This window comes from Prinia subflava, chromosome 3 (assembly GCF_021018805.1).
Source record: "Prinia subflava isolate CZ2003 ecotype Zambia chromosome 3, Cam_Psub_1.2, whole genome shotgun sequence".
NCBI classification, from domain to species: domain Eukaryota; kingdom Metazoa; phylum Chordata; class Aves; order Passeriformes; family Cisticolidae; genus Prinia; species Prinia subflava.
Window position 1 is genome coordinate 21,937,858 of NC_086249.1, and position 27,692 is coordinate 21,965,549.

Sequence of the window (27,692 nt, forward strand, 5' to 3'; positions counted from 1 at the left end):
AGTCTTTAGAAATGCAGAGGCACTGGAGGTAAGCAAAAGTATTTACTTCAAAGGCAAGAGCAGGAATACATTTTGACTCAGGGATTGCAGTGCACAGCAATACAAAAAGGAGCTGATAATACAACTCATGTTTAGCCACGTGTGCAAGGAGACCTACAAAGCCACATCACCACAGCAGCAAAGTAATGGTCTGAAAGCAAGAAGGAAGACCAGTATTCCCAGGATGAGCTTGCCAGTAAAGAGAACTCTTTCTCCATTCCACCACTTCCAAATCTCTTTCAGCTAGTGAACGTCTTTTTTCCGGAAGGGTTTAGATTCTTCCTGGATGAATCTCAAACTCCAAAGAACTGACTTGGTTTTCAGTTCCCTTTGCAGCCCTTCAGCTACAGTCAGTAAACCAGAGTTTGCTGCTTGCTATGAGGTTTTTAGATCAAGTTGAAAACACTGCCCTATCCTGCTCTGGGTAACACTGACATTCCTGACTAGAAGTGTTCAAAAACATGCAGATATGGCACTTGAGGACATGGCTTAGTGGTGAATATGGTGGTGGTCTTTATTTTAGTTTGACTTGTACGGCTTTGCATGGTTGGACTTGATGATCTTAGAGGTCATTTTCAACTTGAACAATATCTGATTCTACAATTCTGTGACCTGAGCACCATTCTCTGCCTCTTCCAGCTTTGAGCTTGGCCATTGCTCAATGGTGAAGGATGTATGATTGAATTCCTGCTGTATTTTTAGGGATGTGGGAGTACCTGAGACCTAAACACCAAGAGAAATGATGGGGTTGAATCAACAGAGAAGAGGTTAATCATCCCTGGAAGTACAGGAGAAGGAAAGGCTGAATCAGTGCAGTGCCTTTGTCTTGCATGGGCAGACATCTATGCTGAAGCCTGGAGAATGGGGACAGCAGAAAGCCAGAATTCAAGAGGTGATATCCCAGGAGCTGGGGAGAGAAGGAATTGTTGCCATGATATGTGAGGATGATGTAAGAGAACATGCAAGTGCAACAACAATTTCCAATTTATGAGTAACAAGGGTAAAAGGTGGGCATGACTTGAGAGAAGAAACTTTGTAGAAAGGTAGACAGTGCTCTAATTATATATGTGTGAAATAAAGTGTAAATGTGCAATGGGAGAGAAGAAATCAGCCACTGAAACAGGGAAGCTGGAAAATAATTAAAAAGGTATCAAAACTCTTAAGTACAGATGCACATGTGTAACTAAGAGGAATTTGGTATCTCCTAGGTGCTTTCTGCTATATAGAGAGAAACATGAGTGGCAATTCCTTGCAAAAAAAAAAGAAAGAAAAGCAAAGCAGGAAGCAACAGCATCTCTGCCTCCCATATATTCACAGAGCAGCTCCACCCTGGCAGCTGCAGCTTCTTCTGCTCCAGGTCTTTGCCAAGAAAGCTGGAAAGAGCTTTTCTAGGGCTGGAACAGTAATCCAGGCTGAATGAGGTCTTCCTGAGAGGTATGTCAGAGCAGTGCCATTCACTGGGCTGGAAGGACCAAACACCAGATCCCTGGACAGCTCTTTAAGCTCAGTCCAAATGTCTGTATCCCCTGACTGGTGCCATAAATTGTTCCACCCTCCCTATGCTCTGGCAAGCAACGTCTGTGCAACTAGTTGGAACCAATCTCCCTTTTCCTGTATTTTATTTTTTAATGATTTGTTTTCTTCTGCTCTCTTGGTGTACTGCCTCTTTTATCTGAGAAGTGCTGCAGTGCTAACAGTAACCCGTCAAGGTGATGAGCAAAGTGAACCCTGCTCTGCCAGTAGCCTCTGAAGAGGGTCTAAATCTTTTTCATACTTGTTCAAGGGCATGCCTTGTATAGAAGTGAATTTTCTGCAGAAGAACTGACAGGGCTGCAGGCTGCAGTCCAATAACGGTGTTTTATGGTGAGCAGCTAAATGAAGTGCCATCCTCCATCCCAGACCTTACCCTGGAATGGAGTCTGAAAACCTCCTGCAAAAAGGTTTTGCCCCTCAGAGTGTTTGACAAGGTTTGTGATCAGCACAGGATCAAGACAGGGTAAATTTAAATCTACAGTTCACAGTGGATTTGACATCCCTTTTTAAATGTGTGAGATACAAAATTTAACCCCAAACTCACGTTCCACAGTACTTTATTCAATCCCTTAGCTTCCTCTGCAAAAAAACAAAAAAAGCTTGAACACACCACCATCTCTGATTTCTCCAGTGCTTCCTTTGGCACTCCTTTAGCTTAAATGATGATTAAACAACGTGCATTGATCTTCCTGGGAACACAAGAGCCCCAAAAAGGAGAGGATTCTCATGAAAACAACCTGACAATGTTCAGCAAAGGATGGCAAAAAATACTCCTGCAGTGAGAACTCCAGAAGCCAACAACATCCATGTGAGGAATGGCTGCCTACAAAGGAACTTCCCCAGAAAATTGCTGAAACTGTTGGAGTAGGCATTGCCAGACCTCAATGTCTTGCAGGAATTGTGGAGATCATCCTGGACCACCTTTATTAGTCAGCATACCAGGAGTGGTTAGCACCATATCCCTCTCTGGTCATGATTGCTCTGGGGATTTCTGGGATATTAAGCCTTGATGCCACCATCAACCTGCTGCCAGGGTCTTGGGAAAAAAGGTGACATGACAGGAGTTACCACGGTTAAATAAATAGAAGAACTGAGCCAGCAGCTCTGTCACTTTTTGCTGTCCTATTTGCTCTATTGTCAGAGACTATTTTACATTCTTCTTTATTGAAAAATTCAAGTTCGTTTAATAGAAAAAAAAAAAAAAGGGGGAGGAGTCCTGTTCCTTGAAGCAGGGTTTACCTAATGCTCTCTCTGCAAATGGAGTCTGTTGCTGCTGTTGGCCAGGGATTGGTGGAATTCATAGCCAGCCAATCTCCAAAGATATCTCACTGCCAGGTGGGCAGATAAAGCATCCCAACTTCTCATGGGGTGTCTGGGACAGCAGAAGTGAAAGGGGCTGCTTTAACATATGTGTGCTGCTTTGCAGCTGCCTGGCCAAGTACAGGGCCAGGTCAGCACTGGTGGAACAGGGGAAAAGGTATCAGGGCTGTTCCCTTTCCCCTCATCCGTGCAGAAATCCCTGCTGTGTGCCTTATCCATGCAATAAGGAACTGTGTAATGCATTATGTCCTAGGGAGGGTCAGGGAGGCACTTGTGAAAGTGGCCCCATCGTGCTGGGAGCTGGTCGAGCTCATGGCAACAGGTTGCCAGTTCCCAAGCACACCATGGGAGGAAGAGGCACAACTCATAAAAAGTGGATCCTTGTGATGGCAGCAGAAAAGATCACTCTTTTACAGCATCCAAATCCTGTTGTCCTCGCTTCAGAGGCTTCATGGAATGATTCTGGAGCCTCCTTGGGATGTTCTTTCCCCATGCAGCACCATGTCTTTGCTGCTGTCTCATGTGAGCAGTGGGGTGAGGGGGAAAGTAGTAGCTTAGTCACATATAGCAGAAAATAGTAACATTTTCCAAAATGAACAAAACTAACTTGAATTCAACTTTCCTAAGTTTTTCTCCTGCCAGGGAAAGCAGCTATTATTAGTGTGAGGGAAGAGGGGAACATCACACAGAGAATATATTAAATGTTGTGCTATCCCCAGGGAGGCAATTAGCACCTTGCAGGTTTTTGTATGAGGGGTGCAGATGCTGCCGTGCACACACAGGCACACAGCTTAAAACATCCTGTTAACCCTCAACTGCTTTGAACTCCTGAACACAGCCCTATCTGAGTCCTTCGACCATGTAAGATGCACTTCTGCTTCACTAGAAGGGTCCTGATAGGCTCAAAATGTTAACAAATGCTGGCAGATTTATAGGGATACCAGCAACTAGCCTGAAATTCATTTTGCAAGTGTTTTTCCAGCTGTAGTACAATATAAAACACAGGCAGCTTCTGTGTTTGAATCTACTGCAAAAATTTTGGGAGATAAAATTGATGTAGGCAGCTGAGCTGCGGCTAAATGAACGGAAACTGTTTTGAACACCAAATAGCTGTGACCCAGCTGCAGATTTCAGAATGTCCTCTCTTTTCAGAAAAAGACCTTTCTGCAAATTTCATCAGTTATTAAAATAAAATAAAAGAAAATGAAATAAAAGAAAATAAATGAAATTAAATAAAAGTAACATAAAATAAAAGTAAAATAAAATAAATCTCCCAAGAAATATGCAACAAAAAAGCATGATGACAACTGATCTGCAGATACACAGCAGTTCACACTGAAAATAACAGCTTCAGCTTTCATTACTGTTTGCATTTTTTCTCCTGGTAATGAAATATGAGGCTATTGACCCCTGGGGAAAAGAACAGAGGCTGGGTTGGAGAGATTGAAGAGAAATACTTGACAAGTGCGAGTGAGGAGAGATGGGAGAAATCACACCGAAGTGGCAGGGGTCATGCAGCAGGGACTAGGAAGAGGTGAAGAGCAAGGACTGGGAAACACATATCCTGAAACCAGAGCATTGATATTTACTGCCAAGCTTAAGTGTGAATAAATAGCTGCAGTCCCTTTGCTGTGGTGGCATTACACAGCACTAAGCATTTTTCTCAGAGGGTCTGAGTTGGCCAGGTGCTGAGCAGCTTCCCAGGAACCGTTCATCAGCCTGTGACTCTGAGACTAGCAAGGTACAGGGTGAGTGCACAGGACTTGCTATTACAAGTTCCCAGCTTTGCCAGCAGTTAGCAGATGAATTACAGTTTATTGGGCAAGATCTTTAAACAGCCCTGACAAGTATGAGGTGCATTGTGCGGAACAATGTTTTCAAAACACATCAGTCTCAAGCACAGAAAGGCCTGGGCACTCGTGGAGGGAGAGTACTGTCAGGCTGGAGCTGCTTGTAACACTTCAGGGAACAACAGCAATTGTGGTGCAATGCTTTGCGAGCCCAGTTCTTCAACAGGTTCAACAGGCTAGCAATTTCAGGAATCCAGAGTTTTTTCTAAGGTTTCCCAACGCACAGTATTCATAGAAGCACTGAATGGTTTGGGTAGCAGGGGGCCTTAAAGATCTTCTCGTCCCAACTCCCCTTCCACTAGACCAGGTTGCTCAGAGCCATATTCAACCTGGCCTTGAACACTTCCAGGGATGGGGCAGCCACAGCTTCTCTGGGCAGCCTGCGTCAGTGTCTCACCATCCTCACAGTAAAGATTTTCTTCCTAATATCTAATCCAAACTCTCTCTTTTTCAGTTTGAATTTATTCCCCCTTGCTCTATAACTCTATGCCCTTGTCCTAAGTCCCTCTCCAGCTCTCTTGGAGCCCCTTTAGGTAATGGAAGGTACTTTAAGGTCTTCCTGGAGCCTTCTTTTCTTCAGGCTACACAACCCCAGCTCTCTCAGCCTGTCCTGATATGCTTAGAAGGCTTTCAGTGCTCTGCTCTATCACTGCCAGCAGCACAGGTAGGAAACACCTGCACTAACACACTAACTGGTGTGGTGTTTTATAACTATGACTGTCCCTGGCTGGCTCAAACAGCCTGAGATGATGGTTAAACCTGTGGTGTCTGATGGGAGGTCTCGCATTCCCAGTGACCCAAGGGCTGGTAGGGAGATCAGCAGTACCACCTTTGATGGCTAAGGGAATATCAGCACATAAGGGGACATAATGATATACTCCAGTCATCAAGGTTATGTCACTGAGGGTGAACAGCCAGTTCTCTGTCCTGCAGCTCCATGCCTATGGCAGACAATACAAATCATACCCATCCCTTTCTGCCATGAGACGGGACTGATGAGACGGGAAGCGGAGGCCAAAAGTGCTCGTGGTTCTCACTTACCCTCAGCCGGCGTCCAAAGACAGTGACCTGTCCTCTGGCTTGCTCCTTCCTCTGCCTCCACTCCACGAGGTTGAGGCCATTGTCGATGGGCAGGGTGACATTCCTCTTCCCCACCGTGGGGTTGACGGTGCCAGCCAGCAGATGTGGCTCGGTCTGCAGGGCCACCTCCATGCCATTGGCCAGCATCAGTCTGAGGGAGCCGTCAGCACCGATGTAGTAGCTGTTTCGGACTTGGTCTGAAGACAGAAAAGAGTTCTTTGCTCATCTTTGATGATACAACTCCAGCTCTTCATTGGCTCCTTCACCTAGACTGCATCAGCATTGTGGACGGTTGTAACCAAATGCACTCTGTTACTTACCTGTCCCACTCAACGGGTGCAAAACATTTGTTTCATCAGGGAAGGTAAACATGGACAATTGCTTTTTCATTCTGATGAGGTTTGGCACCTCATATTCTTGCAGAAAGTCTTGCACGGGTTAAAAAAAGTGAAAAAAATGGTGTAATACCTTACCAAAGGATGCAGGTTCAAACCTCTTCCTTTCCACCACAGCTAAAACACTGTGTGGTGAGATATTTGTTTTAAATCAGTCTGACTGAAAACTTTCCATGCTTTTATATCCTAAAGATCTTAATTTCACAACAGTATATGAGAAAGTGGGGCCACCTACTTTCCTCATCTCATTCACTGTCTCACAAGTGACAGGAAATTGCACAGCAAGTTAATGCTAACCAGCTCCCCAAACAACAGCCAAATCCTTTCCCTTGAGAAAGCTTTCAGGAGGCAACTGAAGTTCTCATGTTTGGAGAGAAAGCAGAGGCATTAAGCTCCCACATGTCTCTATACATCTGGCCTCCACTAGCTCTTGAAAGATCAGGTTTTGAGGCCAGTATTTGGGAATTCAGGAGGAGTTGATAAGAAAAGAAATCTCTCTTCCACATCCTTCAGGAATCAGGCAGGCTGAAAGCCCATCCTTTGAATCTCCAGCTGGCATTTATCTCCCCGGAGAGTAGCTCATGAAGGGTAAGAAAGCATGAGACTTAGTGCAGAATGGCTTTAAAAACATATTATACAAACACTGCCTTATCTGAAGCTCCTCAAAAGCTGGAAAATATTACCATTTCTGTCTCCCAGGCTGCCATAAACTCTTAATTGTGAATAAAAACACCCACTGAAAATTCCCATTAAGTGCTTTTCCTTTTTGAGGCAAACTGGGTTTTGTTCACTAGTTGCTCTGCCATAGCTCAGCAGGAAGTAAGATCACAGTGAAATCATCTTGTGCCCAAGAAATAGATCAGCAAAGAGCACAGATTGGTATAGCTAGGGAAGGAAATGTGACACCAACTGGTCCTTTTTTATGTAGGTCTCATCCTGCTCCTGTGGTAGTCAGCTGTAGTTCTGCCAGACACCTCAGTAGAACCACTGCTCAACTTTACACAGCAGTGACAGCAAAACTGCTGGAGCACAGGATTTTGCCAAAAACATACCCCAGTGATCAATGCAGATCCAAGTATTTTAGCTCTACCATTGAGTACTCTAGGTTGATGGTCTTTGACACAGACTCCAGCCAGATCAAACCCCTCCATGCTTGAGTCTGCAAATGGAGAGAAGGGCCAGCCAGTTGGCTGCCACACAATTCTTAGATGCTTAATTTGATGCTAAAGTATTAGGAGATGTGCTTTAAATCAAATCAGTGAAATATCCCTGAACAGTGAATATATTCCTCCCTCTTTTTTCCTTCGCCAGGAAGCAGAGGGGGGCTTGAAGGTTTACGTGAAATAAATCAGACACGTGATGCTCCCTTTGTGTTACATAAGCAGCACAGAAAGGTTACTGTCACCAGTGCCGTAGTACAGTAGGAATGTAAATCCTCCACTTTCAACATTTTCCCAAGAGGAGACTCTTCCCTGGCTCTGGAAGGCATTTCTCAAGGGCTACATGAAATCCGTGGGCCATTGGATGCTGTATTTTAGGCTGGTTTGGCTCTAGGGCATTACTACCCTACTTTGGCACTGAACAAATGCTCACTTTGTCACTAGTCCAGAAGACAAAATCCCAGTGGAGTGTTGATATGCCTGTTGTAGAAGCTCCTAAATCCATCCTACAGGAATTTTCCATCTTGTGAAAATCCCTTCTCAGATCTCAACTGTTCACAGCGTGATCCAGGTTTCCTGAAAGGTTCACCAAGAATTTGGTTCACCAAGCCACCTCTTCTGGAACATTATCCAGATCTTTGTTTTAAGTGAGTTTCTTCAGATGCAAACAGTTTCATAATTTTATACTTATTTTGATAGTTCAGCTGTTTGTAATTCCACGTGTTCTAATGGCCAGAATGTCCCTGTGCCGGAGGGCAGGACAATAACAGAATTGACTGTGGCACCATTATATAACTGCCTTCAGCACTGAGTATATAAAACACACCACAGTCAATTTTGTCACTGAAGGGCCCCCAACAGTGGGCTCTATTGCTTAATTAGGCTCCTGAGATGAAGCCAACCTCATGTCTGTGCAGTTGCCACACATCTTAATGTGAGTGAGATGGGGTGGGGTAGGTCGCATCTGTCTTACAGGCTCAAGTAAAGAATAAGAAAGGGTTTTTCTACAGGTACGGGGACAGCTTGAGGGGGCTGGAACCCTCTCAGCTGTGCTCTTCAGAAGGGTAAAAGCAGTGTTTCAGGCATAGCAGGCACTTTCTTGTTACAGGGAGGGGAAAGAAATTGTATCCCAGAGATGGGGGAATAAATGTCACTCTGGAACATGCTTGCTCCACTTGGAGCAGTTTGTTCCCCACAAGGAAAAAAGATGTTCATACCCCATTGTAATCAGTCACAGACAGAGTGAATGAGATCTGGGGAGTAAAGAAAGTAGAGTCTGGAAGTTCCTTCCCTTTCCCCAAGCCCCAGGGAACAGGTGTGATAGCTCATCCTGATCCTAAGGGGCTTCAGCTTTCAGAACCTGGAGATTCAGGCTGGCACTGCTAGTGCAGTACAGGTTCTGCTACTATCAGCATGTCAGCACAGTGCTCCCCTGCTACTTATTCCTCTTTAATTTCCCACTTAATTTCCTTTTCCTCCACCTAATCAGTCCTCTGCTTCCCACCTTCCTACCACAGGCACGACTGTGCTCATTTCCCACAGCCACAAACTGGTCTCACCAGTCCTACCCCACCTGTCCACTTCTCCTTTGCGCCTCTCCACACCACCTCTCAGCTCACACACAGACCTTTTGGGATGGTCAGTTTTCTGGATGCTTCCTTGTGAACGCCTGAAACACCAGCGAACAAAGAATCAGATCTCCAGCAACCAGCTGGAAGCCTGTTCCAGGAGGAGAGCAACTGTTAATTCAGAAGGCACTAAGAGACTGAAGCAAAGGGCTTGGCTGCAAGTGTGGCTTGATTTATGCAACCCTTTTAGTTACAACAATAATGGTAATGATGATGATGTACTGCACGAGCCTGCACGGCAAGGGGACTGGCTGGAACGGAGCAGAAAAACAGCTGCAGAGCATCCACTGTGCTAGGGAATGAGGCTAAGTAGGTGTGAGTGTGTGTCTGTACCAGCATGTGGGGAGCTCTGGGGCACTGAGAATGCAGGGGATTTTTGGTGCTGGGATTATCAAGACGATGCCTGTTTCCTGATGGATAATCCATTGAGTGCAGCTTGGTCAGGAGAGGGATGGTGGCCCAACTCACCTTGGAGCAGGGTGTAGAAGGCCCCCGATGCCGACAAATTGGTTGTTATTGTAACATCATCCTTGCTGGAGGTCTCCACCTGGACGTGCACGGAGCTGTCGGTGTCGCTGCGGAAGCTGCTCACTTGGCCAGTGGGGAAGGTCACGTTGGTCAGGCGGCCAAAGCTGTCGTACCTGAAGGAGAGAATGTAATGAAGGCAACCAACAGAGGGCGAATCATCCTAAAAAGCAGAGACCAATTCTTCAAGTCATCATCTGGATTTTTCACAGAGAAAAATGCACCATCACTCTTTCAAACAGTCTTGACATTTTTTGGCCTCGTGAGAAGAAATCACAGCTTTTGGCTGGAGAAAATGAAGTAAAGATTAGAAGATTACTAAATACACATTAGCTTGTGTTTTAACAATATTTTTCCAACACTCCTCACCTGTACTATGCTTCTTGTTTACAAGAGTAACTCTATTTCCCATCTACTATGCTGTGACTTACAGCAAAACACTGGCCTTTGCATCCTGTCTAGAATAACTCAGAATTTCTGAAGGTCACCAACTGATTTGTCTGGTTGTGTCTTGAGCTCAGTAATTTAATTTTTTTTCCTATCTAATTTTAAAAAGCTAAATATTAAGGTAGCAGCAAAGACCAGTTTGGCCACATCAGGTAGAGAGCTGTCCTCTGTGAGCATGGTGTAGTCCTGAGCACAGCTGAACCTCCATGTCTACCTTTTACTGTTCCTAGGACCATATGGAAGGACTGATTTAAAAGTGTGAAAAAGCAGAACAGTTTTCACCCCTACTGTGTCCTTGGCTTTTCCAATGAGGAATCAACATAAGCACCATCTGGGAAGGTTTCTGTGATGTGCACACCTATGTACCAGGGCCCAGGTAAAATAAGCTTCATACACACAGGCCCCACAGCAGTTTACATGCTGGGGGAGTTATTTTAGATAAAAAGAGAAACAGACACTTGTGTCTAGAGCCCTCCTGACTTAAGAGAGCAAACCCACCATTATGCCTCCCATCTGTGGCATTACACAAAGGTTCACAGACCCAGAAGGCTGGCAAAGGACCTTTGAGGTGAGGTTATTGTAATGGAAATGGAGAGCAACTGGGAGCTCTGCTGTCTAATCTCTGGAGGGCTGTTAGACCTTCTGATGAGATGGACCTTCAGGGAAGGTGCATTTAAATAGTTAGGGAGAAACAGAAAAATTCCAGAAAATCAATCAGGGATAAATGCTTGACTTTTTTCAAGTCCTGCCCACAACACTTTCAAGAAGGATTTATATGAAACTAACTAGATGATATTATGAAAATGTATCACTTGGGGATGCAAAGTATATGGTGGGTGAGCAGAGAGGTCTTGTTCTCCTGTGCTACCCAGTGGTGAGCCTTTGAAGGAATGCAGTGTCCAGTGAAGAGCACATTCCTCAGAATGAAGTAATGTAAATGATACATTAAGGATAACAAGCTTAGAAAACCTGATGTAAGAGGCAAAGTCAAAATAAAAGAGTTCTCTCAGAAAAGGGGAAACAAGGAAGTGGGAAGATGCCACCCTAACAATGAGTGTTCTGAAGAGGATCATAATAAATTGCATATCATGTCTACTGAGGATGTGACAGAAAGTACATGGAAACAATGAAAGTTCAAGTTAGAAGCTGCAGAACATTTTTTAAGGCCTACAGTTGGTCAAGCAGAGGAACAGATGGAGCACTGAAAACCCCACTGCCCAACTCTTTTAAAGAATAACTTAGAGAATTGTCTTAGAGGGGATCTGGATACAGATGATCAGACCTTGGAGGGAGCAGATGGTTGAGGAGCTCTCAATGCTTTTCTTTGGGACTACTCTGAGCTGGGGAATAAGGAAATACACCCCCCATCTAGTAAAAAAAACTCAGAAGCCAAACAAAAACCCAGGGAGAAAAGGGGAGCAGAAGGGCAGGGGAAGGCAAACACAAAGTACTCTTGAACTGCAACTGATGAGAGACCCTGCAGTCACTGGACTGGCTCTGCACTATACAGAAAAAAATTGGTCTCCTCTTCCACTCTCATTTTTTCCAGATTTGAACACAGTGCTGGTACTTCACTTTTGAAATATGGTGGCAGTGATTTAATGTGAGGAAGGGCTGGTTGAAAAGATGATTTTTGTTTCATGTTTAGGTTACAGTGACTAAGTGGGTGACCTTACTGCAAATCTCCCCAGCCTTCAGGTTTGGAGACACCTTCACATGAGTGCCCACTGAGCAGAAGGGGAGGTAGTAAGATAGAAGAAAGCATTTGCCCTCCACAGTCAGCCAATCAGTCATGGATTATCCAAGCCTTGCCCTTTCCCTCTGATATCCTGGCAATCAATCAGCCACTTGTAAAATGGAAAAGAAAGAAGAAAACAAAACAAGAAAAGGCTGAAAACAGAACTGCATTGCAGGAGTTTGGCAGAGATCAGTTGAAGCTTTTCCAAGCAGCTAGCAACACACAGCCTGGATCTGAGCTGCATCTCCATGCAAGAGCCAGAACTAAAGTGCTCCCAGTACCAAACAATTTACTCCAGATTTGTGGCTGCCCTGTTTGCACTGATACAAATATATTTTGCTTGTACTGTCTCCAGTCACCTGTACATCTCCTCCTAAACCAGCATGTGAATCTTAAACAGAAAACATCACAGGCAGTCTCTTTATTCCATCTGCTGAGACAAGACACAAGGGATATGATTTAGTCTCTCCCCTGAGCAGAGAAAACATTGTTATCACTGAAGGTGTGTTGTGTAACACCCCAAATTCCTTCTACCACAGCATCTATATATATAAACCAGTCTGAACTGTAAGGGTATAATCAAGTTTGCAAATGTTCTGAAATTTCAGTAAGATGAATCTGAATTTGGTACCTCTGACTTGGTGGATTAGTAGGTGCGAGTGATTTATTTCTATTGCTTCATTTAGATTTTAAAAAATGAGCTGTTCCTAAAAATAAGCCTGATCTGCCTCCTAAAAATAAGGTCAATAAAGGTAAATAAAATCTAGATGTGTTGCACTGAAATCTAACAGGTGAGTCTGGTGTAACAGGAGCACGAAAGGAAACAGGATTGCAGATTAGGGAAATAAGGAGTGCAAAAGCCAGGGCATGGGCAAAGAGCTTGTTCATGTGATAAGTGCTGAGTCACTGTCCTGTGAGTCATAGCTTTTTGTCCTAATAGAATGGCACTCAGAAAAATGCTGAGAGTCAGCACAAAACCTTTACTCCATGCAAGTCCTACTTATGTGCTCCAGAGAAAGCCTCAAAACCCGGTGGATACTCAGTTTAACAGCCCCCAGCAGCAGACAGCCAACTCCTTATATTCATCAAATCACAGAAATGCAAATTGGTTTGGGGTGAAAGGGACCATGCAGATCATCTTGTTTCACCCACCTCACCATGGGCCAGGACACCTTTCACAAGATCACACTGCTCCAAGCCCCATCCAAGCTGGCCTTGAACACATCCAGCGATGGGCCAGCCAGATCTCCTCCAGGCAACCCATGCTCACCACACTCACAGCAAAGAATTTCTTCCTATCATCTACTCCAAAACCTACCCTCGTTCCGTTTAAAGCCATTTTCCCTCGTCTGAATGCAGCATGCTCTGATTAAAAGGCAAGTAGTGCATTTTTATGCAATATTATGTAGTGTAAAATAAATATTATTTTATATAGTATTTCTGTAGTGCCTTTTAAATGGTATTTTTATAATATTCCTGGACCTCAAGCTTCTAGCACCCTCACAAATGGTTCTCCACCTCTGTTGGGCAAATAAATAATATTTGCAAATATGCAACTGGAGAAATTTGCCAGTAACCTTTGCTTGTGCAAATTAGGTTAAAATAGGCAAGGTTAAATTAGGTTTTTCTAGGCAAGAAAAAAAAGCATGAAAGTCTGATGGCGCCTAGACCTCTGTGCACACATTTTTCTTGTAAAGTCAAAATGACTAAGTACAACACACTCAATTTACACGGTTACATTTTTACAGCTGTACAAAACTCACACTACTTCATCAAGAGCAAGAACTTTCATTTGGGACTTTGGATCCTGAGAAGCAAGGCTCCTTTTGGGCCAGAACAGTCTGGAATGATCTGCTGGAACTCGTTTAAGATGTCTGCAGAAGTACATTAGACTTTTGGCATATCCTTAGTCACCCCATTACCCTCCTTCAGAAGGAACTAGGACCATCTGTGTTTCTGCATGTGCAGGAGCTGCTGCACCTCTCTCTGCCCAGCAGACAGACAGGGATCTGCCAAGGACTGGCTTTGGGGGGGAAAGCTCACTGATTTGCAGCTGCAAGGAGGTCCTGCCTTACAAAGGCAGAAAAATGAGAACCTAGGACAATTAGACCATTCCCATTTTTATTATTATTTTTAACTGGTGACAGATGAAGTGTAAAATGCTCACGGTCCAGACTAAAGCTCCTTTTAGCACTGTGGTGGCAATCCAAGGAGGTGTGGGAAGCCCATTAGCATGAACACACACAGTGCTTTCTTCTTGGCAAGCAAAGTTCTCTTTCTCTTTCTCTTTTCTGTTTTTACTCAGAACTGGAGCATTTCCCCTCTTTTCCCCGATTTAGCTCACACAACACATACCTGATATCATCCATCACATACCCACAGTCTCCCAGGGAAGTGAAGACTTGCACATCCCAAGGAGATAATATGCTTTACAAGTGAAATGTGCCAGTTCCTTCCACCTCTGCTTTCAGCCCTATAAAGGCCCTTACAGGGCACACCTCAGCTTGGAGAGGAAGGCCAAGCGACTGGCTCTTATTTAGCTGCAGGTGTGCCCTGGTATTTGCTGTAACATAAATCTCTTCTAGTCACCTCATTTTGCAGCTAAGCTGCCTAGCCTGTTTCCACAGCATCAGGATTTAGGGCTGGGCTAGTTTTCATCACAGCCTAAGACTTCTGTGTTCTCCAAATGCTCTGAAAGCCCCAGAATTAAAGAAATACTGAAGCATGGGAGTGCACACAGCAGCCACTTGGAGCAATGAATCCATCACCTGCTAACACAGCTGCTGCCTCCCATTCAAACCTGCTGCAAAGCCTCAGCACTTACAATTACAGTGGCAATTATTAGGCTAGCAAAGGAAGCCGTTGCCATCCATTCCCAATTGGAAACGTATTTAGCTAAGGTTCAATGCACAGAATTAAAATGGTATTTGGTGCTTATGAGGTCTAATTGTTGGCTTGTAAACATTCAGAGCTTTCATTTATCACATTACTATTGTGTAGAGACCTGGACCTTGGGAATTAAAGAGCACCTTAAGTACCATCTATTCAGAAATCAATTTCTTGCCTGAGTTTCTGTGTTTCCTCATTTTAGCTTCTTCACATTTCATCAGCCTTTTAAAACACAAGTCAAATAGATCAGAAAAAAACATCACTATAATAATATTGCATTTAGTGCCAAAGTGTCTAAATGGACCTTGCAAACTATATTTTGCATGTGATTATACCAACGTGCACCCAGTGCCTCTTAACAAGCTCGCCTCATCCCAGTTTTTCAAACAACATTAAACACAACATTAAAAATAAATCTATAACAGGCAAACCGATAATACTCAAAATGCATGAAGGCAAGTCCTCTCCATAATGACCAAAGGCCAGGTTGTGGTCACAGTCTGCTGAATTTTCTGACTGCCCAAAAAAAGAAGAGGAAGATCTCTTTCTAGCTTTTATGATACTCATAATTCCCTTGGTTCTCAACTAAACTTTGCTATCAGGCATTCATTTCAGGGCACGGCAGTGGCTCAAAATGTGACCTCACAACTTACTGAGGGTATTGGAGGACTGCTATTTTATCATGGCACTTAGTGGAGTTTCACTGCAACTTTGTCAGAGGAACAATAATGAGAATCTCATCATTTTATCATGTAGAAATTGTGGAACAAGTGGAACCAAGAAATCTTGCCAAAAGAGGAAGGAGGACAAAAGCCAAAGGTGTTTCTCCTACTACAGTCTGCTGCAGGAGTAGAACAAGACCCTTACTTGAACTACACTAAATCAAATCCTGTAGAATTCTGTGTATGACCTGAAAAGTCACAGTCACACAGACCAGGGCATTGGCTTTTGCACCAAAAGCTGCTGGTGCTGGGGTGGGACCTCTGCTGAGCCCTGGGGGTCACTGGGAAGCTGTTCAAGGTCCTCCTTGCTCAGTCCAGCTGGCTCCTACCTTCCATCCATTACAGTGTGTGAGGTTTGGCAGAGTTTGGTTCTCTGTAAAACAGCCCCCAGTGTTACGGGTCAAGGCTCCCCTTATCACTCCTCTGAAGATCTGGCTCCATGAGACCCTTTGCCCTCCAGGCAGCTGTAGAGCCACTTCTTGGGGAGTCTGTGGAAGGGTTTTGAATTTCTGCGCTTGGCTGGAGCAATGTGAGTCTGTATGGGAGGAGGTGACCTTCAAAACTAATTGGACACACAAAGGACCCAAGTAAAAGAGCCTCATCTGGGCTAAATAATGCTTAGAAGGTTTGACTTTGGCTCAGAGGGAAATTGAATTAATGTACAGTGATAACATCTCAGTGAACTAATCAAGATAATTGCTGTATTCTTGATTTAAACAAATCCATTAATAAGAATTTCCGGATTCTGAAGCAGACAAACAGCAACTGCTAAGAAACTTTGTAAAGGCTGGTAGCAATTTTTTTTCAGGTCAAGTTGAAAAGCAGCAACAACAAAGCAGCAAGTAGTCACACAGCATCCTTTGTCTTTGACTGGAGGAGTTGAACAAGAAGTCATTTCCCTGGCTGAGTTTCCAGATCAACTTCCTTTGCTGCTGATTATCACTGTCACCGTCACCAGTTCAATGGGAAGAAAAGTCTTTAATCCAGTTACTGGACAAGCTGAGTGCATTGCATTAACTGACAGATAATGTCAAGCCTACTGCAGGGGCAGAAAAGGTCTACATAATGCTAAAACCCTCAAAGTAGTCATAGACAGGTCTTTGGGGACAGGCTAATTACTGTAGGGAGCTAAGTCTCACTCTCAAACAAAAAGGGAAACTGCACACCATTATACACAGAGTCCTACTCAGAGCTAAACCTGATGAAACAGGATTGTTAGAGCAGGCTTGGGTGTAGGATGTGTGAAAGAAGTGAGTCTGCCACTGCCTGAAGCCAGCACCGATCTCCTTCCCCACAGAAATGAAGGGACAATGTGCCAGTCCAGCATGAAGCCTAGGAGGACTTGGATTCCCTGGTGTCCCCTAGAGACAGACCTCCAGTACTCCAGCATCAGTGTATCCTGCCTCCTTCCCTCCTTTCCAGAGTCACACCAATGTGCCCACATGTCAGAGCTCTTTGCAGCCTTATGGTAAAGGCTAAGAAATGCCCTGGTAAGAACAGCACCTGGAGGAGAACCAGGCATGCTGGCTCTGTTGGCTGGAACTAGACGTTCTTTAAGGTCCCTTCCAACCCAAGCCATACTGTGATACTGTGATTCCATGATGAACGCATGTAGTGATGCCCCTCTCACAACACCACTGCTCTGTCATGTTTGGTTTCTGATTTATGGACCTTTGTAGACACTCAGTTGAAGGTAAATCTTTTGAGGATGTTCTTCATGGGGCCACCGGTGCCAGCTGGATCTACTTTACTCTTAATTTTTAGGCAGCAGTGTCCAGCTTGTCCTGGCCCACAAACAACTCTTGTGTGCTGTGAGAAACATGAAACTTCCTCTGAGTCAGATTTTATGCCTTTATTTCTTTCTCCATGAGCAAAATAGAAATATGAACTTGGCCCTTCCCCTCAGTCAGCACTGAAAACTACTTTAGAGCACCTTGCAGCCACTCATGTTCACAGGAATTCTCTAAATCACTTAAACCTTCCCAGTGTACATTTCCTGATGTTCTGATAGAGAAACCAATAACATGAAGGTAGTGAATGTTGATTTTATTTGGTTTACACCATCTTCTTCAGTTTATTTGATAACAAGGATTTTAGACTTCATTCTGCCATGCCTGGACTCATCCCTGTAGGCTGTATTTGAGTCATGCAAATCCCTCTGTCTGGTGAGATTATATTTTAAGAAAGGCATCAGAGTCCTGATCTAAGATACCAAGAAATGGAGAATATAGTGCATTCATGGTTGGTCACTCTACCAGTTAGGTCATCTCAGCCTTACAAAAGCACACCTTCTTCTCAACTTGAATTTCTCTTCCCAGCCCCACACCCTTCTCAAGCCTTTTTCTGCTAGACACCCTCTCTCTAGGTGAGAGCTTTGGCTGACATGTTGTGACCTGGACACTTCCCAGTCTCATTCATGCTGAGATAAATAAGTCAAGTCTTTCTTGCTCTCCCTATGAATGCATTGTTGTAGTTCTTCTGCCCAGCCTTCAATTTCCACTGTTCTTCATAAACGTCATTGGAGCTGACAACATTAGTCACATCAATGCTGCACAGGGAAAAAAATCAGCTTCCTACTAGCGACCACAAATAGAGTGTGATGAGTAAATGTATTCACTTAGTTTGTCCAGCCAAGTAACAAGTTAGACAGATTTGCCATGGAATCAGGTCAGGATCACACCCAAGACTCGATGCCTTGCTACAACTCCAAGAGTCAAGGCTCACCCCACTTATATGTGTACCCTGGCATTAAACTGTACAAGAATATATTTTGTTTGGATGAAACCTACTTTACCAAGCAATTTAAATATTTGACCCTTATTTCCTATTCTAATTTTATCAGTCTGATTTTATATTCTTTCCCTGGTTACACATGCAAAACCTGGACAGAATCAATCCCTGTAATTCACTGATCTGCCTTCCATGTCCCTAGTGGACAGGACAGGACAGGACAGGACAGGACAGGACAGGACAGGACAGGACAGGACAGGATAGGATAGGATAGGATAGGATAGGATAGGATAGGATAGGATAGGATAGGATAGGATAGGATAGGATAGGATACAATGACATGAAAATGAATAGCCTCCAATTCAAGCATGGAAGATAGAGGCCGAGAATATAAAAAAAGCTTTCTAACAGTAACAATAATATAGGTAATTATCACAAACAATAGTTATAAATAACTCAGATGACTGAGAGGATCCATTTGACCAAACTGTAGACATCTGCAATGTAAATATCTGTATCTGAACTCATCATTCTCTACTACCTTTTCACAGATAAACTTCCAGAATACAACTTTTCTCATCCTAAAGGAAATACCTGACATAACTCATAAGAAATTCACCTTGAATGGGCCTGTTTCTCTCCACCTGGCTGTAAAGGGAGGCTGAAGTAACTAATTCAGATACAGACTTTTACCCTGTAGTTTTATATGGTTGACCAGAAACTGTCAGGAACAGTAAACAGAGACAAGTGATCACAGGTTTGGATGAGGTATCTCTGAAGGCACAGTCACAATTCAGTGATGCTGTGCTATCACACAGTGCTGGCTTGCTCTAGTTAGATTTCCACAGTCCAGCCACTGGAGAATGCTGTCTTCCATTTAGCTCTAAAGGGCTTTCTTAAGACACTTCTGAAGTGCATAAAAGGACTGGAGTGATGACTTTCACAAATGCTCTATTTTCTTGGACAGCAAGAAATAATGGATCACTGTTATAAATATATCCACAGAGCAAGTTGGTTTTGAGCTTCTGTCTCATTTTATCTCCTTTATATTTTCAGTTGCACTTTAAAATAAAAGATTACATTTGAGGTATAAATCTGACCATTATTAGCTGTAATGTTTAGTTTGCTTCACTATCTGTGGCTGCATCTGTTTCCAAGTACAGGAACTACTGGGTTCTTTGCAAAAAGAAAATACCTTCCTGATTTAGCACAACAGTCCTGACAATACAGCTGGCTTTCTGTGGAGAAAAACACCCTCTTTTTCCTCCCTAAGGCCTTCTCAAGTAAATTCAATGTAAGAGATGGAGAGTATTAACTTGGATTCACTGAGGAATATTGCTACAGTAATTGCAAGCAGAACATTGATGAAATGCTAATAACATTTCAAAAGATTAATCACAGAGTTTCCATCAGTTCTTTTCAAGGCAAGAGCAGGAGCAGTGTATTAAGCAAAGAAATTTGGAACTGAGCCTGGAACATTTTAAGGAGAGAAACAAAGCAACCACATATCAACACACAGGTATGTGGGTTTAGCCACCCTTCCTTTCCTGAATCCTTTTTTTTAAACAACTTTTTTGTTTGTCATCTTGGGAACTGTCTATTCTAGCCAAATGGGATTCTTAAAATGAGTCTATTATTATGGCAGCTGAACACTTCCATGTAACCATTCAAAGCATGTGGGAAATGATGCACTTAAAGGAGCATTTCAAAGAGGTTGAACTTGTAAATAAAAATGAAACTTAGGAAGAGGGAGGGGAAAGGGCTCTAAACAACAGCATGAATCCTCCTAGGTGCTCTTCACTCAGTTATCTATCTTCATCCTTTTTATATCAGAAATGTGTTGTCTACACAATATTTATAAGCAGGGAATTGCTAAATTCTGTACAGTAGTACAGAAAAGAAGAAAAAATACTCAAGATACTGCCATCCCTGGGTTTTTCAATGCATCCTGTCTTCTCTATGCTTAAAAACTCTTTGGGGATAGTCTTGAACAGTTCCAAGACTTTTAAAGCTTAGTGAGGCAAATTGCAACAGCAGGAATTGAGCACTCCATTAATTACAGAATTGTTTCCAGAGCAAGCTCTCATTAGTCACTGCCAATTGTCATTCTACATCAGACATTTCAAGCAGGAACAAAAAAGACACTGTAGCATAGGGGGCAGGTGAAAAGCTGTGAAAAAAGAGGCTCTGATGGAACTTTCATACTTCCAACGCTTTCAAAGCCAAGAAAAATTCTCTGACACGCAACCTAAATCTCCAGTCCTGACTACAGTTAAGGAGAACCAGGTGTCCAAATCACTTAGAAAAACTCAGCAGAAATTCTGTCTGACTCTTGACTTGGTAGAGGGAGCTTATTCAAGCTCTAATGCACTTACTGCCAGTATCCAGTGTTTGAGTGAAATCTAATACTCTCTGCTCTGGCCATTTTATTTGGACAATAATTCTGATCAGGGAATTAAATTCTACCAACCTTGCACGGTTCAGAGAACACAGAATGAAGTCAGCAGCCCGAATATTTATAAAATACTTACTCATAAAATGTTGTCCAACCGTTTTCATTGCTTTTAGTGGCAAGGAGACCAGAGTTGCCGTGGTAAGTCATCATGGCTACTTCATGCCCCTGTGTCGTTACACTCTTGAGTGCACTGTTGGTACCAATTGTCACCCAGTAGACTTGGCCGTCAGGCACCACCAGCCAGAGGGGCATCCCTGTGGAATCTCTTCGGATATTGACTAAGTTGCCGTTATTGTCAGTGATCAGGGTTATATCTCCATCTCCAGAATAAGTAAAATTGTAAAGATAATCTCCAGTGGTAAGGCTCTGAGTATAAAGGTGCTTCCCACTGGTGTCAAACAAGTAGAGCTCCTGGTCTATGGGCGAGGATAACTCATAGAGATTTTGCGTGTTGAGGAAGGGTTTGTTTTTCCGAATGAAGCGGATTCGGATATTGCCCAGGTCGGCGACATACAGCTCCCCGTCTGCACACACGGCCAGGGAGGACGGCGCGTTGAGCTTGGCGTCCTTGGCGTAGCCGTCGTCCCCCGAGAAGCAGTCGCAGTTGGCGTCATTCTTGCAGTCGCAGCTGCTCGGGGCGCCGGCCACCAGCGAGATCTCCCCGTTGGTGGTCACCTGCCGGATGCGGTTGATCTTCTTCTCGTCGGTCTCGGCGATGTACAGGACCCCGGTATGGGACACGGCCAGGGCGGTGGCAGACTCCAGTGTGGCGTGGATCGCCACCTTGCTGAGGAGAAAGTGATCCATGCCCGGCACCTGGCAGTGCATGGGCCTCCCCGCCACGATGCGCACCTGGTGGTTCTCAGAGATCTGCAGCACGACGTTATTGTCGAGGACATAGAGGGAATTATCCATGGGGTTCACTGCCAGATCTGTGGGCCACTCTAGACGAACCTTCACGGCAGAAAAACACAAGGGAATTTTTACAGCAATTTTTCTACCGCATGATCGCTAGAAATCAATCACAATGAGGTTGGAATCAACATGAATTAAAGGGGGAATGGGTGAAAAACCCCACAAGTAATTATTACTTGATAGGTGGCCATAGAGGATATAACTTGCTGTGAGCGAGGGGGCTTTGCTCCTGGTCACGTGAAGCAGTTACATGGGGACACCCACACTCTGCACTGGAACATAGGTGGGAACAGGATGATGGACAGAGGCAAACCATTCTATGATTTTCCCTCTTCTGTGCTTTTCGAATTGATGGAAGCTGGACCTCACAGCAGAGACCTGGGACTGTAAATTTTACTGTGTGAAGTGCCACGAAATCAGGCGCACAAAACAGTGATTCTTTTACTAAAGGATTTTTCACACAAGTGCCTGAACTCCTTTTGGTACATGACAAGGAGGGATAGACATAAAACTGGCAGCTGTGCCAGCATGTGTGAATGTCTAGGTTATAACCTATGGTTTTCTGCTTTGTGCTGCAAAAATGCACAATAGCAATTCACAGGAAATTCAGGCCATTTCAGTTCATGGAGTAGAATACTTGTCTCTTCATGGTGATTTTCACATTTTATTTTAGCATAATGGAAAAATGGGTTCAAGAGTGACACATCCCAGTTCCTCACTGATAATCCACTAAAATAGTGACTGGCAACATCACAAGTGAGTGAACACTAGAATGACTTCATTTCTAGCTCGGCTTCTGCAATACACTCTTTTCAAGTGAGTCTTCTCTTTTAGTTGTCAAACCTAAACTATGTTTACCAATAGAATTCAGAACATTTTTTTTTGTAAAGAACTCAAAATTGTGCATTTTTTGGATTATTTTATTTCATTTCAGGTTTATATATATATATGCAAAAAATCAGTCTTGTACTGATGGGAACCTATTAGTTCCAGGATAGTTTCTTTGTTTTGAGCCTTCTTTTCCCACCATCCATCTCAGTTGCTGCTTCTACTAATTTGTCTGATACGACTACGTTTAGAGGAGTATTTTGTAACCTTATTGGAAGGAGGAGAAGTGGATGCCAGCAGACTCAGGTCCAGGAAACCATCTTTCACTGGGACTTTATTTAAAACTGAGAGAAGTAAGAAGAGACCAGGTAAGATCTGCAAGAACACAGGAAATTCCTATTTTTAAGACCTATTTTAAGAACTGAAGATAAACATCTCTGCTACAGCCATGCTTTGTTTTGATGTTTCTGTATGCCTTTTCAGCATTTTTAAGGGATCAGATATAAGGTATTTAGTTCACTGTATCTTCTAACGCCTGGGTGCATGAGGCTTATTTTCATGGCTAAGCAGTTTGCTGAGCTCTGTATGCTCTGGTTCTCTGCTTGCAAAATCTCCTTCCTTTTCTCAGCTCCTGGCCTATTTTAACCCTTCTTGTAGTAAAACATTATAGCCTGTGGTTTTCTCTTTAATAATTCATGCCTCCATCCCTTCCAGTGGTCTTTAAGTTCTGCAATCTTCAGTTAGCATCAAGAGCTGAGTTTATTCTGAACTGACAAGGGAATTTTCAATTTCTTAAAAACCATTCCTTGTCAACAGTGGCAGCTAAATATTTCATGTTTTCATGTCCCAGAGAGCCTCAGGGACCTGGCAGAAAAGACCTTCTATCCACTGTAAATGATGAAAAGCTGCTTCCCCAGCTGGATTTTATTTTTTAATTAAGCTTGTACTCAGTATGTTTCTCTAGAACAGGAGTGGTTAATCTGCCAATGCCAGTACAGGTTAATCTAAGAATGGTTCCTGTCATCTTGTGAAAGGAAGAAAAAGAGTCTTCAGCCGATACATGTTTGTCTCAGAAGTGTTTGAACATGACATTGTTTTACATAGGAGCTACATAACCTGGAAGTAAATAATTTTTAAAGCCTGATTACACAATTGTCTTATGCTAACTGACCCTGAAATTCACATAAAGAAGAAACTATGTCTGTAAGATAAGAAACATATTACAAGGTGGCCTTTAACTATCAAAATTTTGCCTCTATAGAAGGCAAAACAACTTTTAAAGTCATAATTTCAGCTTGTTCATAAATTACAGACAGTGGGAGCCAGTTGCAAGGAAGCAAGAATAATCTTTTCAAATTAGAGGGAAAAAACAAGAACAGATTCCATATGGGAGCATGGAAATTATCTAGGTAGTTACCAAAGGAAACCCCATTGACATCTATTGTGGCTGAATAACAGTACTTAGCCCTCCAGCTATGATCTATATTTTCATATGAGAGGACAACATTCCTGCAATCAGGCAAACAACAAGTGGCACAAAGGTTTCAAAGGACACTGTCCTAAACTGGCACAATTTGACAAGTTGGCCAGTGCCACACAAAACTGAGTGCTGGGCTGTAACAGATTTCTCTTCTGCACCATTCAGCAGTAAAGCAATCATCATGAGATTTCTTTTTCTCTCTTCTTTTTTCCTCTCCACCTTGAAACAGCAGGACTTAAAAGCCCAGCATGATGGTAGCTGCAACCAATTTGCAATTTGATGCAATTCAAGATTCTTGTTTTCCTGCTGTTGCTAATTCTGGCACCACATCCTCCAATCAGTATTTCCTATGTTAATTTGATTCAGGTCTAAAATTGTGCTGGGCCATATTAGGATGAGGGGGAGAAAAGAAAAAAACCTGTGATTAGCTAAGATGTTGTAATGGAGCATGGCATATAGTCCATGGCATAGTGAGACATGAGCATAACAAAACCTGCCTTCCCAGGAATCTGTGCCTTCCCACTGACTGGGAGCCCTGAAAGAAGTCAGTTCTGTGGCTGGGATATTTCTGAAAATCTCCCCTCAGAAATCTATGAGTTAGGGCAGTCAAGTGTTTCCTTCTGTCTTTTTAGGGTAATTCTTTTATGATCCGGTCAATTTTATACCATAAACTATGTAGAGATGCAACTCTCCTTGAGCCCTTACCTCTTTGTCAGACCTGCTGGGGAAGCACACAGACATGCAGTAAGGGTGAAGGTGTAGGCTTGCGTTCTGTAAAAACCAAAGCCCTGCCTTACCTGAGAAATGTCCATAACAGAGTCACAGCTGAGAGGCCGAGCAGACGTCAGGTCATTGGAGCCCAACACAGTTGAGATGATCCCATTCTGATCAATCCGCCTGATCATGGTGCCATCCACAAAGTAGATCAGCCCAAACTTATCCACCGTGATGCCTGGGGAGGAACAAAGAAAGACAGTCAGAAAGCGATGGCAGCCTGACATGAGGGACAATATATTTTATGGCATTCCAAACGGATGAGAGGAGAGTTGGGCATGTGGGAATCCTGGTTATCAAGAGCTTTGAACTGGCACCATTCCACAGAAGGCACTTTCAAGGGGCACACAATGCAATTCAGAAATCCCTGCTCGCTCCTGGAAAAGGGCATGGCACTCGGTGAACTGCTGAAATGAAAAGGTTTTCTAATAGCTGCGTGTCTTGCATGTTCAGAAATCTGGTTTTATTGCTCATGGTATGAATGGTAAGCCATGCACGTAAAAATGCTACACTGATGAATCTTTCAAAAATGGCAATGAAAAAAGGCTGTGACAGGTCCACCAGGTCAATCAGATTCCAGATGGATAAATGAGAAAGGGTTTTCCCGAGGATAATCCTACTAATATACAGTGTTTCACCTGATTCTGAACTCTGCTGGTGATCAATTTCATTGTCCAAACCTCCTTTGTAGGCATACTCCTGTCAGTGGATTTGAGGTCTGCAGACAGCAGTTACAAGCGCTGGTCTCATTTCTTGCCCTGCAGATGTGTGCCATTTCACCTCCCCCTAAGCTTAATTTCTCAAGTATTTGTTATGTTAGCACAACCTCCTTTAATCCTCTTTATCCTAGGCTAGCTACCCTCCGCATCTTCCATCAGAGGATTTGATAGTGCTTTACACTTTCTAATTAGACCTCATAACAGTCTATGAGTGTGATCATTCTAATTTTACGTATCAGAAAATTAACAGATAATGCAATTCCCACAAGGTCACAGAGAAAGGTCAAGACTGAGGCAGGAATAAGAAGTTAGGGGCTCTACTCACCTCTCCTTTGTGCAAGTATAAATTAAAACAACTCCACAGATACTAATAAAGTCATTCACCTCATCAACCCTACAGAGGCTGAATGCCACTCAGCATAATATTTTGAGTGTGTTAAAGACACTAAAAGCTTGTAAAGGAACAGAAAAAGAATTTATAGGCCTATAATATCTTTTTCTATGCAAGTGAAAATTCTGCTTGAAATATATGAATATTAGGATCTTCCTGTTTGGCTTCTTTTGCTTTCAGGGTTAACAATCACTTAGCAAAAAGCCGACATCTGCACTGTGCATCTAAGCAAGTATCTGAAGCTATTCCAATCAGTGGAGAGAGAAATCTACTTTGAGAATGCAATTTGTATCACCCTAAAGCCCATATCCCCAAGAGATTGTACAAATCCTGCTAGAAATACCTTTTCCTTCCATTTGACTATAAAAGGAGGCTACAGCAAATATCTCCAAAGAAAACACTTATATTGTAGGCAGATTAAATTAGTGAGCTGAATCCTCACTAGACTGTCTCTTTGGCTGTCATCTTGCTGACAGAAATGATGGAAATTCTGTTTCAGATAGAAAGCTTTGAGAATGTTTGAGGAGTGATCACATCTTGTGTTCCTCCAAAATGCTGTTTTGCAGCCAGATCCCCTTATTTGAAACACTTACCCTCAGTCTGCATCCACTGTGAGCTCTGCTGTGAAGTGCAGATGCAGCAGTTCACAGACCAAAAATTCTACATTTTCATAAAGCAGGGACTAATCCTCTGATTGCTTTGGCAACTAAAATCATGGCCTCCAGCCAGCACTGTAAGTATTGCATAGACTGGAAGCCACAGAGGTAGGTGATACGTGGAAAAACATAGCAGATTTGATTATAAGGAAATCCACAGAAGATTATCTGGCCTGGCAGAAAAACATCAGGACTAAGTCATTGTTTGAGAGAAGGAACAAACTTCTCCATTGAGCTGAGGTAAAGGAAGGGATTCAGACATGGTTGCAACCTGTTGATTCAGAGTTACTTAGGAGTCAGAAAACTGGTGTTTCAGATCACTGAGCTGAATGGGAGCTGTGTGTTATTGCCAGGAGGTAAAACCAGCATTTTCTTTACTTTTTCATAGCATCATCCTGTTTGAAGGGCATCACTTTGACCTGGATCAGATATTTGACCATCAGAACAGTGTGGTTTCAGAACAGCCTCTACTGCAGTGAGGAAAAAAATTACTTGCTGCTTTCAAGATGAAGTTCGTTAATTTTGGAGGGGATTATATAGCAGGATTGCTGAGATAAAGGATGACAGGACTGAATGACCTAAAAGATTGCCTCTAGTCCTACACTTTAATACTTGTGTTCAATTCACGCCAAGGACTCATCTTTGCAGGACCATGAAACAAGAGCCTCCAAGAGCAGCACAAGGTAACTGCTGAACATCTGAATTTACTGAGGGTGATGAGACAAAGGCTCCTTAAAGAAATTGTGGCTGCCCCATCCCTGGAAGTGTTCAGGGATAGGTTTGGATGGCCTTTGAGCAACCTAGTCTAGTGGAAGATGTCCCCCCCGGTGTGGGTAGGAACTAGATGGTCTTCATGGTCCCTGCCAATCCAAACCATTCTACGATTTGATGAATGCTATGGGAGAAGCCACAGTAGTGGTGGCCATTTGTTCTCACTATACAATATAAACACATCATTTCTATTTTAGCACTTTGTTAAATGCTTGCAGAAGGATCTGATGGGATAAGCATCGATATCTCACTGGCATCCATGGCTTTCAGGAAGCTACCTTCACCTGCTGTGAGATTTGTCAGCACTATGCCCTCCTCAATGAGTCATCCAGGATACTGGCACATGTCACCTGTCACTGGCATCTGCTGTTGAAGGTCTCTGCTCCTCTTAATTATTTTGCCTACTGAGTGTCAAGTTCTTTTATGTTTGCTAGCATTTGCTTTTTTAAACACCAGGAACACAACTGAGCTCTTTAAGCAATATGGTAGATGTGCCTTTTTTGGAAAAGGCATGATAAAAGGTTTAGTTGATCTTAATTGGCTTTTGTCAAACCCAAGAGTCTCTTACCCATTCCTTGGTTCTCAACAAGAATTTTGCCTGTCCATTAGTCTGTGTGACAAGTCAAAAGCCATTGAAGGGTGGCAGG

At 43.2% G+C, this 27,692-nt stretch overlaps 1 protein-coding gene across 2 annotated transcripts in view; it reads right to left on the reverse strand.

The window, feature by feature from the left end:
• The window catches only part of TENM4 (teneurin transmembrane protein 4), a 600,742-nt gene that overhangs the window by 25,267 nt on the left and 547,783 nt on the right, over positions 1-27,692 (reverse strand). For both annotated transcript variants that reach the window (XM_063394390.1, XM_063394392.1), the window contains 4 exons: positions 24,532-24,686; positions 20,588-21,465; positions 9,474-9,646; positions 5,784-6,019 (listed from right to left, as the gene is read on the reverse strand). In XM_063394390.1, coding sequence (XP_063250460.1) covers positions 5,784-6,019; positions 9,474-9,646; positions 20,588-21,465; positions 24,532-24,686 — 1,442 coding nt within the window. The remainder of the gene's footprint in view (positions 1-5,783; positions 6,020-9,473; positions 9,647-20,587; positions 21,466-24,531; positions 24,687-27,692) is intronic.